General features: G+C 39.3%; 1 protein-coding gene across 5 annotated transcripts; it reads left to right on the plus strand.

Annotated features, from left to right (window-relative positions):
- Window positions 1-1,357: 1,357 nt before the first annotated feature.
- On the plus strand, window positions 1,358-12,019 carry gata3 (GATA binding protein 3). Of its 5 annotated transcripts, none has more exons than XM_033989696.2 (6): window positions 1,358-1,617; window positions 4,931-5,285; window positions 5,838-6,371; window positions 7,822-7,967; window positions 9,261-9,386; window positions 10,771-12,019. In XM_033989696.2, exons 2-6 carry the CDS (start codon window positions 5,051-5,053, stop codon window positions 11,053-11,055), a joined length of 1,326 nt encoding a protein of 441 aa, XP_033845587.1. In that variant the 5' UTR covers window positions 1,358-1,617; window positions 4,931-5,050; the 3' UTR covers window positions 11,056-12,019. The 5 variants fall into 5 exon arrangements, with proteins under 5 accessions (XP_033845587.1, XP_055087623.1, XP_033845586.1 ...); XM_055231648.1 differs by having other exon boundaries at window positions 1,463-1,617; window positions 5,838-6,314; XM_033989695.2 differs by lacking the exon at window positions 1,358-1,617 and adding an exon at window positions 4,123-4,808.
- Window positions 12,020-12,909: the final 890 nt, after the last annotated feature.

Genomic DNA, 12,909 nt, shown 5'->3' on the forward strand with positions numbered 1-12,909 from the left:
ACTTGGATTTTCAATCACTAGCGGGTTGTGCATGCCCACAGCCTCCCTGCTTCATGTTGGCCCAGTCCTCCATGAGCTTTGCACATAGCTGTTGTCACGCGAGAGCTCGCCTCAAATTCTATATTAATCAGGAGCTCTGCAGATGTGCAGGGCATCCGTGAGATCCATAGAATAGCCTACATTGTGTTAATCTAACCATATTCCTTCACATTTATAAAAAAGGACTATATATATATATATATATATATATATATATATATATATATATATATATATATATATATATATATATATATATATATATATATATATATATATATATATATATACACATATATATTTTTTTTTTCTTGTAGATTTCTTATAATGTGCATTAAGCTAATTGCTAATTACATGCAATTAGCCCACGTTATCTAATAGACTATCAAAACCAATGCTATTGTACATTTTCATTTTATACCAAATGAATGTCTAATCACCCCCACAACCCTCTAAAATCAACAACAAAAAGCTAACAAACACAATTAATAACATTCTGTTTTCGTCAATAACAGATTAATGCACCATCAAGTCATGCGTTATGTAGGTTTAGTAATTCTATTAATTCCATGAATGAAAAGCTGCGCTTCCTGCGCGAGGAGGAAAAATATTCATTGGTATAAAAAAAAGGCCTATTTGGCTGCAGTGAATATAACAAGGCCAATTTGGGGCATCTTTATATTATAACCTTAAGTCAATCCCACCCAAAGATGTCGGTGTGATCAGTTCACATTCTCACTGAAAGACTCTGGGCACATGAGATGCTCCGCTCAGCATCCTCCTGTTCTCCCTCAGTGCGTTCCACTGGGGAAACGATCGGATTTGCTGGGTGCTTCTTTCAATCAACCGTGGTGTAAGTAACAGGCTACCAGGCCTATATGCTCCGGTTGTATGTGGCTTTGGTTGTTCAAAACAGCGTCTGAAGGCACCAGTCCTCATCCAATATGCTCATAAAATAATGCACATCAGTTAATCATTGCCTTCTTCACAGTAAGGCGTTGTGATTCATGAGTGGTTTAGCTCGCATCTGAAGAGAGGGAGGGAGAGAGGAAATGTATTGGTTCAATGTCAGTCTCTTTCTGCTCTTTTGCTTATAAGAGGAACAAACCCAACACAAATTATAGCCTAGACCTATTAGGAAAAATAGCCTAACGAACCAAGCGAAACTAAATCTCACAATGTTGTTTACAAAAAGGTGAGCAATGCACTGAGATGTGCTCAGAGATAAGCTGGCCTAAATCCATTATAACAGTGTTTGTATTGCGTGAGCTTGTGACACCTCACTTACACCCGGAAGCTCGCGACGCGTTCTCAGTACAGTACGGTAAAGAGGTCGTCTTTGTTTGGCCCGTGCGCGTGCATGCTGCCTGCCCGGTTGCCTGTGCGCGTGCGACCGCCTTTTCTCGCAGTGCGACTCCTCCAGTAGCAGCAGTGCGTTCCCTCCCTTCCGTGGCTCTCGCCCTCTCAGTCAGTCTGCCTCAGTCCATTTCTGTAAATGCCAACGGCGCATCAATTTCTTTGCTACTCTCTCTTTTCATCTGTGGGAAAAAGCCTGTGCTGGTCCAGCGTCCTTTACAGGTCAGTAAATATTTAGATTTATTCTGAAGCCACATCCTCATCGCATCTGCCTGGGATAGGAACCAGCAGCCTTTATTATACGCATCTTCCAAAAACGAACCATGCTGCTTTGCTACTTTTTATATAATTTATGAGGCTCATTCTGCCCGTGTAAACTTGAGGTTACAAAGGAATGCTCGTTCAGCTATCGAACACTGACAACCATAACACACAGCTCTTGTTTTTTTTGTAACAAACCACAATAGATTATCTTCATCTCATCGCACCAGGCTCGTGCGTAAAAATGATGATGACACAAATATTAGGCTGTAAATGAGCCTAACTACATTTCTTAAAACATTTCTCAGTCTTTTCGTTGCCTGGAAAAAATAGCAATATTATGCGTTTTAAAACTACCCATTACCTCCCAGGTTAGTGGTCGACCTATAGGCAGAATCTCATACATGGCGTGAAATTGATGTGATTACCTTGCCTGCGGGTCGTGGGGAAGGAGTCGGGCTTGCTGAGACTGCGTTTCTCCTGGTATTAACTCTCTGCACCTAGACCAATGTCGATAAGAGTGGATAGGTTTGGATAGGACATACGGCAGCTCTTTCAGTCAGAGCGCACAGCCTCTGCACCACCGGGACGGAACACAATGTGGGAGCATCTTTAACAGGCAAAATCTATTAAGATACATTAAAAAAATAAAAAATAAAATCTAAAAACAGGTGTTAAGTGGAGCAGATACAAATACCAGACGCTGCTGAATTATTTACTTTATTTTTTCAATATGTCTTTGGTTTCTGTTTTTCACTTTTAGTTTTAATTTACCTATTAAATAAGCCTGCCTATGTTTATTTCTGTAGGCCTAATATTTCTCAAATTGATATGACATTTTTATGAAACAGTTTTCACTTATTGCCGACAGGTGGATGCTTTACTCGTGCACGCTGAGAGGTAAAAAGGCCCAGCAACTTCCCTCAAAGATGATATCAGTGCGTCTGTCTGCTGGTGACGCAGATAACAATCACGATTCTTCAAATTGGCAATATTTTGTTTTACATTTTTGTTGTAAATAATAACAACACAACACATATACAACATATACTATAGTAGAGTCAAATATGCATTCATTTTATTCAATTACTGATGACATTTAATTCTAGGTAATACAATGGAGTTTCACATTCAGCCAGCATCATTTTACGCCCTCATTTAGTTCTAAGAAGCCGAGTATGTTCACAGGCTCACATAAAGAATATGCTTTTTCTTGAAAAGACTCAAGAGGTGAAGAATGACTCACACAAGGTATATAGGCTAAAGTGAACTTTCAAAATAACTAAATTAATCATTGAGCTTGCGTCACATTTCACGTGGTTTCACGTTGACGATTTCTGTATTATTATTATTATTATTATTATTGTTATTATTATTATTATTATTATTATTATTATTATTATTATTATTATTATTATTAAGTCTTGTTTTTTTATTGGTAAGGTGTATTTTTGAACATTTTTTGCAGTGGCTCACACCAAGATTGAAAGGCCTGACTGATATATGTCTATTTTATGAAATTACACATCCAAATAAATGAAAATACTTTGTAAATAATATCAATTTCAGCTAAATATTAATTATACATTTTGGTCAATCCACTAAAAGGCCTATATGCAAAAACATTTAAATCAGGAAAACATTTCTTCACGTGCGTAGCCTGTTTCCTTTTTTATTTGAATAAGAGCTGATAAGATCACTTGTCTCTTTGGCCGGTAATGCCTAAATATTACCTGCCACACAGCAGCATTTAGCGTGAAGGCTTGTGTAGGATAGTTAGACCTATTGGCAAATTGACTAATCAGGTCTGCATTGGTTTGTTTTTATACGGAGTTGCGGCCGCAGTTGAACATTTTGAGGTCATGGAGCTCATAAGCACCAGTGGACAGGGGTATATTTCCTCGCATTTTCCCTACACCGTGATTACGTCACATCCAGTGGCGTCGGCAAGGCTGTCTATCCGCACACACCCCTTTTCTATTATTACAGTCAGTGCTATAACATGAACCCAAACTAGGAGTAAATAAAACCTCTTTCCGCGGAGTAATTCCGCTGCGTAAGCGCGCTACAAAGGCGCATCTTTACTCCTTTCCATTCCACGAACGCGATGGCCTATAGTGAGTGTATTATTCTTTAAATAATACAAAAAGATGAACGATATGAACAAGATCAGGCCCTTTGAGAGCTATCGTCTTACATTTAATGCAGTGTTTTGAATAAATAATGACACAAGCCATTTTTGCCTGTCTGTTTGAGTTACTGCAGAGGGCAGGTTATTACAAAAATAACACAAGCTGAATGACAGTCAGTAATAGACTAGGGATAGTTTAGTCGACTGTAAGGCCAGTCTTCGAGCGCACTGAACTCTTGCTACAGAGGGAGGGAATCTGCTCAATTTGGCTGTCACCGCGAGAGGACGCACTGTCACAATTTTAAGAATGGAAACATTCTCCCGTAGCCCAGAGCAACAGGCTTGACTGCCTGCACTGCACTCTACAGTTCACCGGATACTGAAGCAAAGAGCATGGTGATTAGTATCCTAACTCTGACTAGTTGTAACAATATAGCGGTGTAGTGCGTAGGCTATTATTTTAGTCGGCTAAATGCACTTATTGCTTTTATGACCACTGTCTATTCTTTTAACTAAACATAACATATGACAGAATTCCTAATATGTTGTTGATTCAGTATATTTGGAGTAAAAAAGGGGGATCTTACCTTAGTTGGGAACCTCTCCTGGCGTAGCTCTATTCAATTAGGGCAGGCCCCTCCCCTTAACTGATGACACTGACAGACCCTCCTTAAGTTGCGTCGCGCCACAGCTGTCTGCGAGCATTGAGCTGCCTGGCGCCATCCTGAAAGAATGCCTTCACTGTAAAAAGAGGGTAGGAGTGAGAGAGCAGTGTGGGGCAAGAGAGCCAGAACTTTAGTGAGAGCAGAGCTAATGGACACAACCACTCCAGCGCACCAACACGCCTGAGCAGTGATTTGAACCGGCTGGGTCAGCGCACTGAAGCCGACCACTGCAAACGAACCGCGCGTATTGCTTGTTGAGCTCAGCCCTAACTTTCCAAATAGGAACAAGTTCAGCGACTGTGTCTCTTTCGTTTTGGACGTATTCGTTGACGAGCGTATTAACTTTGTAATGTTGGGTATGTGTCCTATTTAAATATATGTTTTTAATACGTCTTCGCATTGTTTCTGTCAGATGTGAATATTTATTTTGAGCCGTTCAAAGGAAAGTCCAGATTTAACACCTTATTTCTGTGTCCAGGTGATTGGAAGCGCGCACGGAACCTGTGGATTTAAACGAACGGATTTGGGACTTTCTTTCTTGTAAACTGCACAAAGTGGCCTGGCGTGCATGAACATAGACTAAAATAAGAGCAACGCGATGGAGGTTAGCCCGGACCAGCCCCGGTGGATGAGCCATCATCCAGCTGTATTAAATGAGCAGCATCACGGCTCACATCACCCAGGCCTCGGCCACTCATATATGGACCCTTCGCAGTACCCGCTCGCTGACGATGTGGATGTACTCTTTAATATCGATGGACAGGGCAACCACGTCTCTCCGTATTATGGGAACTCAGTCCGTGCCGTACAGAGGTATCCTCCTCCTCCACACAGTAAGTAAACGGCCTCACAGGCCTTTATTTAATCAAGGCCACATTATCTATTTAGTCTCTGCGTGTAATTCAGCTCTGCAGATCAGTTGCGCTGGGGTTATGGAATTTTATTACAAAGACAGGGACACATTGGTTTACTATTGGAAAAAGCGTAAAATCTGACCCAATTTACTTTTCAAATCTAGCCTCTTGTAAAATATTATTCTGCAACATTTAGCCCATTTTACGCAGAGGCCTGTTTTTGATGTAGCCTGTGCCATGACATGTACGTGCACGTCTGCTTAAACTGCAACACTTTTAATCGCAAAATATTCTCAAATAATTTGCTCATAAAACGCATCTAGGCTACATTAACTCAGCTTGGAACTGCGGGGATGCGTTGGGCCCTGGTTGAAATGTTTTACAATGATAAGACATTGCTGAGTGGGATCATTTGTATCGCTGGCCAGTTTTCTAAAGCACACGCTGTTTGTTGGGTCACTTTGAATCAGTTGCACTAAAGCGGGCGACATTATTCAATCCAGTGCTAATGTGTTTTTGTGCTTGTTCTAGGTAGCCAAGTGTGTCGTCCCTCGTTACTACACGGCTCTCTGCCGTGGCTGGAGGGGAGCAAAGGCATTGCCCCACACCCCAGCACTTCCCCCTGGAACCTAAGCCCCTTCCCCAAAAACCCTCTACACCATGGGTCCCCTGCCAGCCTCTCCGTCTATCCACCGGCCTCCTCATCTTCGCTGTCCAACGGCCACTCTAGTCCGCACCTCTTTACGTTTCCCCCGACCCCTCCCAAAGACGTTTCACCGGACCCCGGTATCTCCACTCCGGGCTCTAACAGCTCCGCTCGTCAGGAGGACAAAGAGTGCATAAAGTACCAGGTTTCCTTGGCAGAGAGCATGAAGCTGGAGTCAGCTCACAGCCGGAGTGTGACGTCTATCGGAGCAGGGTCATCCTCTGCCCATCACCCCATCGCCACATACCCACCTTATGTCCCCGAATACGGCCCAGGCCTCTTCCCACCAAGTAGCCTGATAGGTGGGTCATCTTCTAGTTATGGTTCCAAAACAAGACCAAAAACAAGGTCCTGTTCAGGTAGGCGTGCGCTTTATTACATTCACTTTTGACTTAACATTATTCCCCAGATTTCCAGCTCCTCCAAAATGAGCTAGGCCTATTCACATAACAATTAGGCTTTAGACCCTTTATTAGAGCTGGCACCATTAATAATAATAATAATAATAATAATAATAATAATAATAATAATAATAATAATAATAATAATAATAATAATAATAATAATAATAATAATAATAATAATAATAATACTGACTGCTCTCTTACTCTGAGGGGCATACTGGGGAAGTCAGCTCTCTGGGCTGTGTCGCCTGGTTTATATGTTTAACATAATCCCATTACTGTCAGACCAGTGCACGCCACAGTTGCTTTGTTTACTCAGCGCCGGATGCTGCTCGTTCATTCACGGGGAAAAGGCTTGTGAATTGCCGGCGTGTCGGAGTGCACTCAAATATTTTCAAATTGCACAGAGGAGGCAAAAAATATTATTTGACCGTTGAAGTTTTGTGCATGTTTCTGAAAGGACAAGTGGATATCCTGACACAGTGTGAACAAACACGCAGCATTAGTTGGTGCGTGATAAACACTGCACAGAGGCACAATAACAGAATAGGCCTATATTAGTTGAGATTTAATTGATATCATATGTAGTTGATGTGTTTCTCATAATTAATCCTAGCCTATTATTATTTTTATTAAAGTCTGAAAGAGGCATGCAGCTCTTTGTTCATACACACTCTTGATTTCACTCTTAAAACACATCGTAGCCTCCTGCCTCACATCATGCCTCTGTAATGAAGTCTTCCTGTGCTCTTGCACTTCGCAAAAAGGGGAAGTGTGGCTGCTTAAAATGCAAACGTACTCAGTCCCGCACAAAAAACCCTGTGTGAATTTCTGCTTTCAAATAATCTGTGTGACTCCCATCTCTCAGCGTCAGCGGCCCACGCACGTTTCACCTGTCGGTGCCACTGTAGAAGTGCAGTCAAATTAAGAGCAGCCACGCTATTATTATTATTATTATTATTATTATTATTATTATTATTATTATTATTATTATTATTATTATTATTATTATTATTATTATTATTATTATTATTATTATTATTATTATTATTATTATTATTATTATTATTATTATTATTATTATTATTATTATTATTATTTTATTATTTCATTAAGCCCATTTCATAATACACACACACTTTACTAGGCCATGTCAGTTTCTCTGTTGGTGTTAAGGTCACTTATTGCTGTTATTGGCTAACATTTGTCAAATAGGCAATAGAATAATGTTTGAATGTGACAAAAATCCACAATAGCCCATTTTTAAAACTCGTGTCTTTTTTCTCATGCAGTAGCCTAATGTCTGGAATTATTACACTATTTTGTCTACAAATGAACATAACATTTGTCATTTGAATGCATTTAACTGTCCCCTAACCTGCCGTGTGTCTGTGTTGCGCTGCAGAGGGCAGAGAGTGCGTGAACTGCGGAGCCACGTCGACTCCGTTATGGAGGCGGGACGGCACGGGGCACTATCTCTGCAACGCCTGTGGTCTCTATCATAAGATGAACGGGCAGAATCGTCCTCTGATAAAACCCAAGCGGAGACTGGTACGTTCCCACCAAATTATGACACGTTTTATTTCACCTTCACCTTTGTTGGTCATCTCAGTGATTCTTCCTGATAGACACATGTGTGCCTTTTCCACATCTGTCTCTCTTTTGAATAACCTTTTTCAAATAGACTGTTTCATCACATGAAGAAAATAATAATTATATATCCATGCTATATGAAATTAATTCACAAAAGATATTCTGAAAATCAGTTGTATTGATTATTATTTTGAGGCATACCCATAAGCTCACAAGCAGCTACAGCTCCATGCTTGTCTGTAATGTGAAAAGCCGACTTTCCCGGAAAGGGCTGCCGGATATCTGAGCAGTGCAGATAAGTCCCTTCTAACAACACCGGCCGCTTCCCCAGTCATAACACACAGCCTGTGGAGTCTGAGGCATGCCAGCACACAGGCGCAACTTGAGTTTGTTTAGCGCTCCAAACACTTAAAACGCTGCGCTAATGGTCATGACACACTTGACCTTGTCCTCAGCAGAATGGACCAACACAAGACCGACTTCTCTGCAGGTTAAAATTAAAACCCCAAACACACAGGAGTGATGCAGCTCTGTGCGCGTGCACAGCACAGGTATTATCAAGCCACAACACGTGAACTAATGAACATCTCAAAGATAAAGTAGCCCCGTATCCGCTATGGTCACTTGTCTATTGATTATTTTAGAGATTATAACATCAATGTCAAGTCAACAAAGGAGTGCAGTGAAAACTCGGTTCAGTTTGTTACACAGCTCGCTTGGCAACCATTCTGTCCAACCTACTTTTAGCATGCGTTTTATCTGCCTGTGCGTATTGGACGTTCTGCTGGATATTTTCAACCCTTTTGCGCAGCGGTGAAGACGCGATTTGTGATTGAATCACTGTTTATTCTAACGTCGTTGACACCCACACAATAACAGAAAGGACACATATGCATGATACAGTTGAGTGCAACATTATAACAATGGGACTAACGTGTTGTGGCGTATAGGCCTATAGTTTTATATTTTGCATTGTTGTAAGAATAATTAATTAATAATTTATTGCATTTGTTTGTCATTAAAAATGCAAATGTAACGGATTCATTTAAAACGCAGAGTGGATTTGTTGGTCTTTATTTTTTTAAATGTGGTCGGTCAGAATCATTTGACACGAATGAAATTACGATTAGTCTAATTCTGGTCAAAATGTGAAAGTGACTGTTTTAGCTCAGCCTTAGCCACACTACTTGATGATATAGTCGTGCTTGTTGGACAGATCATGTGACGATGTTGGTTGTGTTTTGTGTGCAGTCCGCTGCCAGACGGGCAGGAACATCCTGCGCTAATTGTCAGACAACCACTACGACGTTGTGGCGGAGGAACGCCAATGGAGACCCGGTGTGCAATGCCTGCGGCCTCTACTACAAGCTTCACAATGTAAGTATTGCTGCTAATGATATATTTTCTGTACGAGCTCGTGGTGCTTTCTCTCCGACATGTCCAGAATAGCATGTTCCTCTGAAATCTGTTCTGTCCTCAGTCCCTGCCTTAAAGAGCTTTCCGGCCACATTAACAAGAAAGACAGTTATGAAAATATTACATTCAAAGATAAACATTCAGAATATCCTTTAAAACATATTTTTATATTAAAAAAAATTTATTCATAAAAATTTGTAAATTCTGTACTGTTCTGTACTGTATGCTCCAGGGACTCCAATCCTTCCTCAGACCTCAACTCACATTGATCCTTTTTGGTATATATATATATGTGTGTGTGTGTATATATATATATACATATATATATATATATATATATATATATATATATATATATATATATATATATATATATATATATATATATATATATATATATATATATATATATATATATATAGTTGTTGTTTTTTTGTTTTTGTTTTTTTTTGCAACAAATTAATATAATGGATGTGCTGCAGCTCTTTGTTTTATGTTTGAAAATAATATACAACAGACAGATGTCTGTGGTATATTTTTTTTTAATCAGTTTTCACAAACATTACAAAATATTTATGTTGTGATACTTTCCTTATTGTCTCTGTTAACAGGGACCATTCGTGTGAGTCTATAGTCTATAGTTTGTTTTAGGATGCAGTGGCAGTGGTCATTGCCAGTGTTTTTTGTTTTCACATTGTGTTGATGTATGTATGTATATATGTATGTATGTGTATATGTATTTTTTTGTTGTTATGTATGTGTGTGTGTGAGTATATATATATATATATATATATATATATATATATATATATATATATATATATATATATATATATATATATATATATATATATATATATATATATATATATATATATACATATATATATATATATATATACTCTCTCACACACACATACATAACAATAAAAAAACTTGCAACCTCTCCCACACATTAAAGCAGTCTTCTGCAGAAGTACACATGTGATACACAGTTGAATCTCAGCTCTGTTCATCAGAGCAACAGTAACATAATAGATCTTGGCCCACTGTATTTACTTTGTTTTGTGTGTAATATTCATTATTAGTGCACCTACTGTACAGATGATATACTCCATTTTTCAAATGTGCTGGGTTACTTGGTTACCCTGATTTGCCCCACAATGGAAGTTCATCATCTCTCTCAAATTGTCTTTCTATTTAGAATTTAGAATGATAATACAATCTAAAGGTTTAGGTTTAATGTATTCTCATCCAAGAGGTCACTTACAACATGTATATCTTGCCTGTGCTTTGATGTGACAAAAATACTAATCTGCCATCTTTCTGTCTTCTTTGAGAGCAGATCAACAGACCTCTGACCATGAAAAAGGAAGGCATCCAGACAAGAAACAGGAAGATGTCCAGCAAGTCAAAGAAGAGTAAAAAGTCTCAAGACAACATGGAGGACTTCTCCAAAAGCCTGATGGACAAGAGCAGCTCCTTCAGCCCTGCAGCTCTGTCTCGCCACATGTCCTCGTTCCCCCCCTTTTCACACTCCAGTCACATGTTGACCACGCCCACACCCATGCACCCCTCTTCCAGTCTCCCGTTCCCACACCACTCCAGTATGGTTACAGCCATGGGCTAGTCCCATTCTGAACTTCAGCACGCCCAATGGTACCTCTGCTTCCCAACAGACGCAAAGACAGCTTACTGACCCAAACGAAGCTCACGGTCTCACTCCTCATCCAAGATGGGACGACAACAGACTTTAGACTCTTTTTATGAGTTGTATTTTATTTTTGTATGACAGTGCACCTCTGCAATGTGAATGCTTTGCAGACTGTACTATGGCTCACTGACCTCTGGGGACCTCAGCCAAGAGAGAGAGAGACATTTGCCCTACACTGAGGCTGCCCCCTTCATTTATGTACAAAAAGCCATTTTCCATCCAACTATACAAACTCTTTTAATATTCAATTCAACCTCACCTTACACCTGTATAACAGGATCCCCTGCTCCTTTCCTGCTTCCTCTAATTAGGAGCAGGCATTAAATACGTATATTTGTACAAATTGTATGAAATACAATACATTTAAGAAAGACTTTTTAATAATTAAAAAAGGAAACTGAGCATCTAAGGTACAGGGCAGCAGAAGAAGCACAGAGTGGACTCAGAGGACTGTCAGAAGGGCACTTTGTCCTGATGCATTAATTGAACTGATCGTGGCAGCTCTGAGCGCAGTGTCCCTCTGCTTCTTGTCTTTTGATGTGCTATAGGTCTGGGCCGGGTGCTTTGTGTCGATGCGAACATGTACACACACTGACACACACACTGACATAGACGAACACATCACTTGAAAGATTTTTTCCTGCCCACAGATTATATGCATTGTGAAAAGGTTCCTGTATTTGTTATTTGTATGTATAAATCAGAGTACCAAAAATATGAAAGAAACAAAGATGTAGAATTATTTCTTTATGTTATGCAGACTGAATGGTTGTAAAAATTTAATAATAATCACTAGTGTAAAATATGACTGCATTTTGTTTTGTAAATTCTTTTCCTCTTTGAAAATAAAGAAACTAGTTTAATCTCTGTTGATATGTCAGTGCTGTGGCCGTGCCTCCTTTTTTTTTATCAGTGTCATTACACAACATTACTCTATATGTACTGTACACTCAGCCAACAAATGGTCAGTTAGGCACAAACAGGAAGAGCAGAAATAAACAGTGGTTATCTAATGGAATCTAATGGAGGGGTCACAGAGGTCTCACTACACATGAACCCAGGGGCTGACAGCCTGTTGTCATTCTGAACAATAACCACACTCCACACAAGAATCATGTTCTGGACTTGTAAGGTAAAGAGAGACGCTCAGTAGTGCGCTAAAACCCTGTCATCAAATTGACTGAGAAAGAGGAAATAAGCAGGAAATACTAGTTTCAACCACTAACACGTTCATTTGCATACAGGAAGATTTAATGGCAAACTAATATTATTCTCACAGACTGAAAGACTTTCATATTTTCATATCACTTAGATTTTTTTTTTTTTTAATTCGCACATAGTTTTCAATGTAACACACAATAAGACAGTGTTGTTATTTGATAGAAGTACTAATCCTGATCCTAGCCCATTTATAAATTTACATTCAGATTAATTATTTAAGTTTTCAAGAAAACATTTTCAAAGAAATACTATACTAACACAATTCAAACATTTCTAGTGGGGGTTTTGCTGTCTTCTTGTTTCCATGATATTGCTTTACCTAAAATGTTCCACAGTAGGACACAAAACTTATTTATTTTATATTTACTCAATTACAGGCGTATTTATTGCCAGTTATTACCCTTTCTTACACTGTGCAGTACATATATGTCAATAAATTGTGCAGCTCTTCTTTATTTTGCACAGGAGGAGTGTGTGCGTGTGATAATGAGCACAGAGAAAAAGCTAACGGAGTAAAGAGACACACAGATCGCTCCATTGGCATACAGA

Source organism: Periophthalmus magnuspinnatus, chromosome 23 (genome assembly GCF_009829125.3).
Source record: "Periophthalmus magnuspinnatus isolate fPerMag1 chromosome 23, fPerMag1.2.pri, whole genome shotgun sequence".
NCBI lineage: Eukaryota > Metazoa > Chordata > Actinopteri > Gobiiformes > Gobiidae > Periophthalmus > Periophthalmus magnuspinnatus.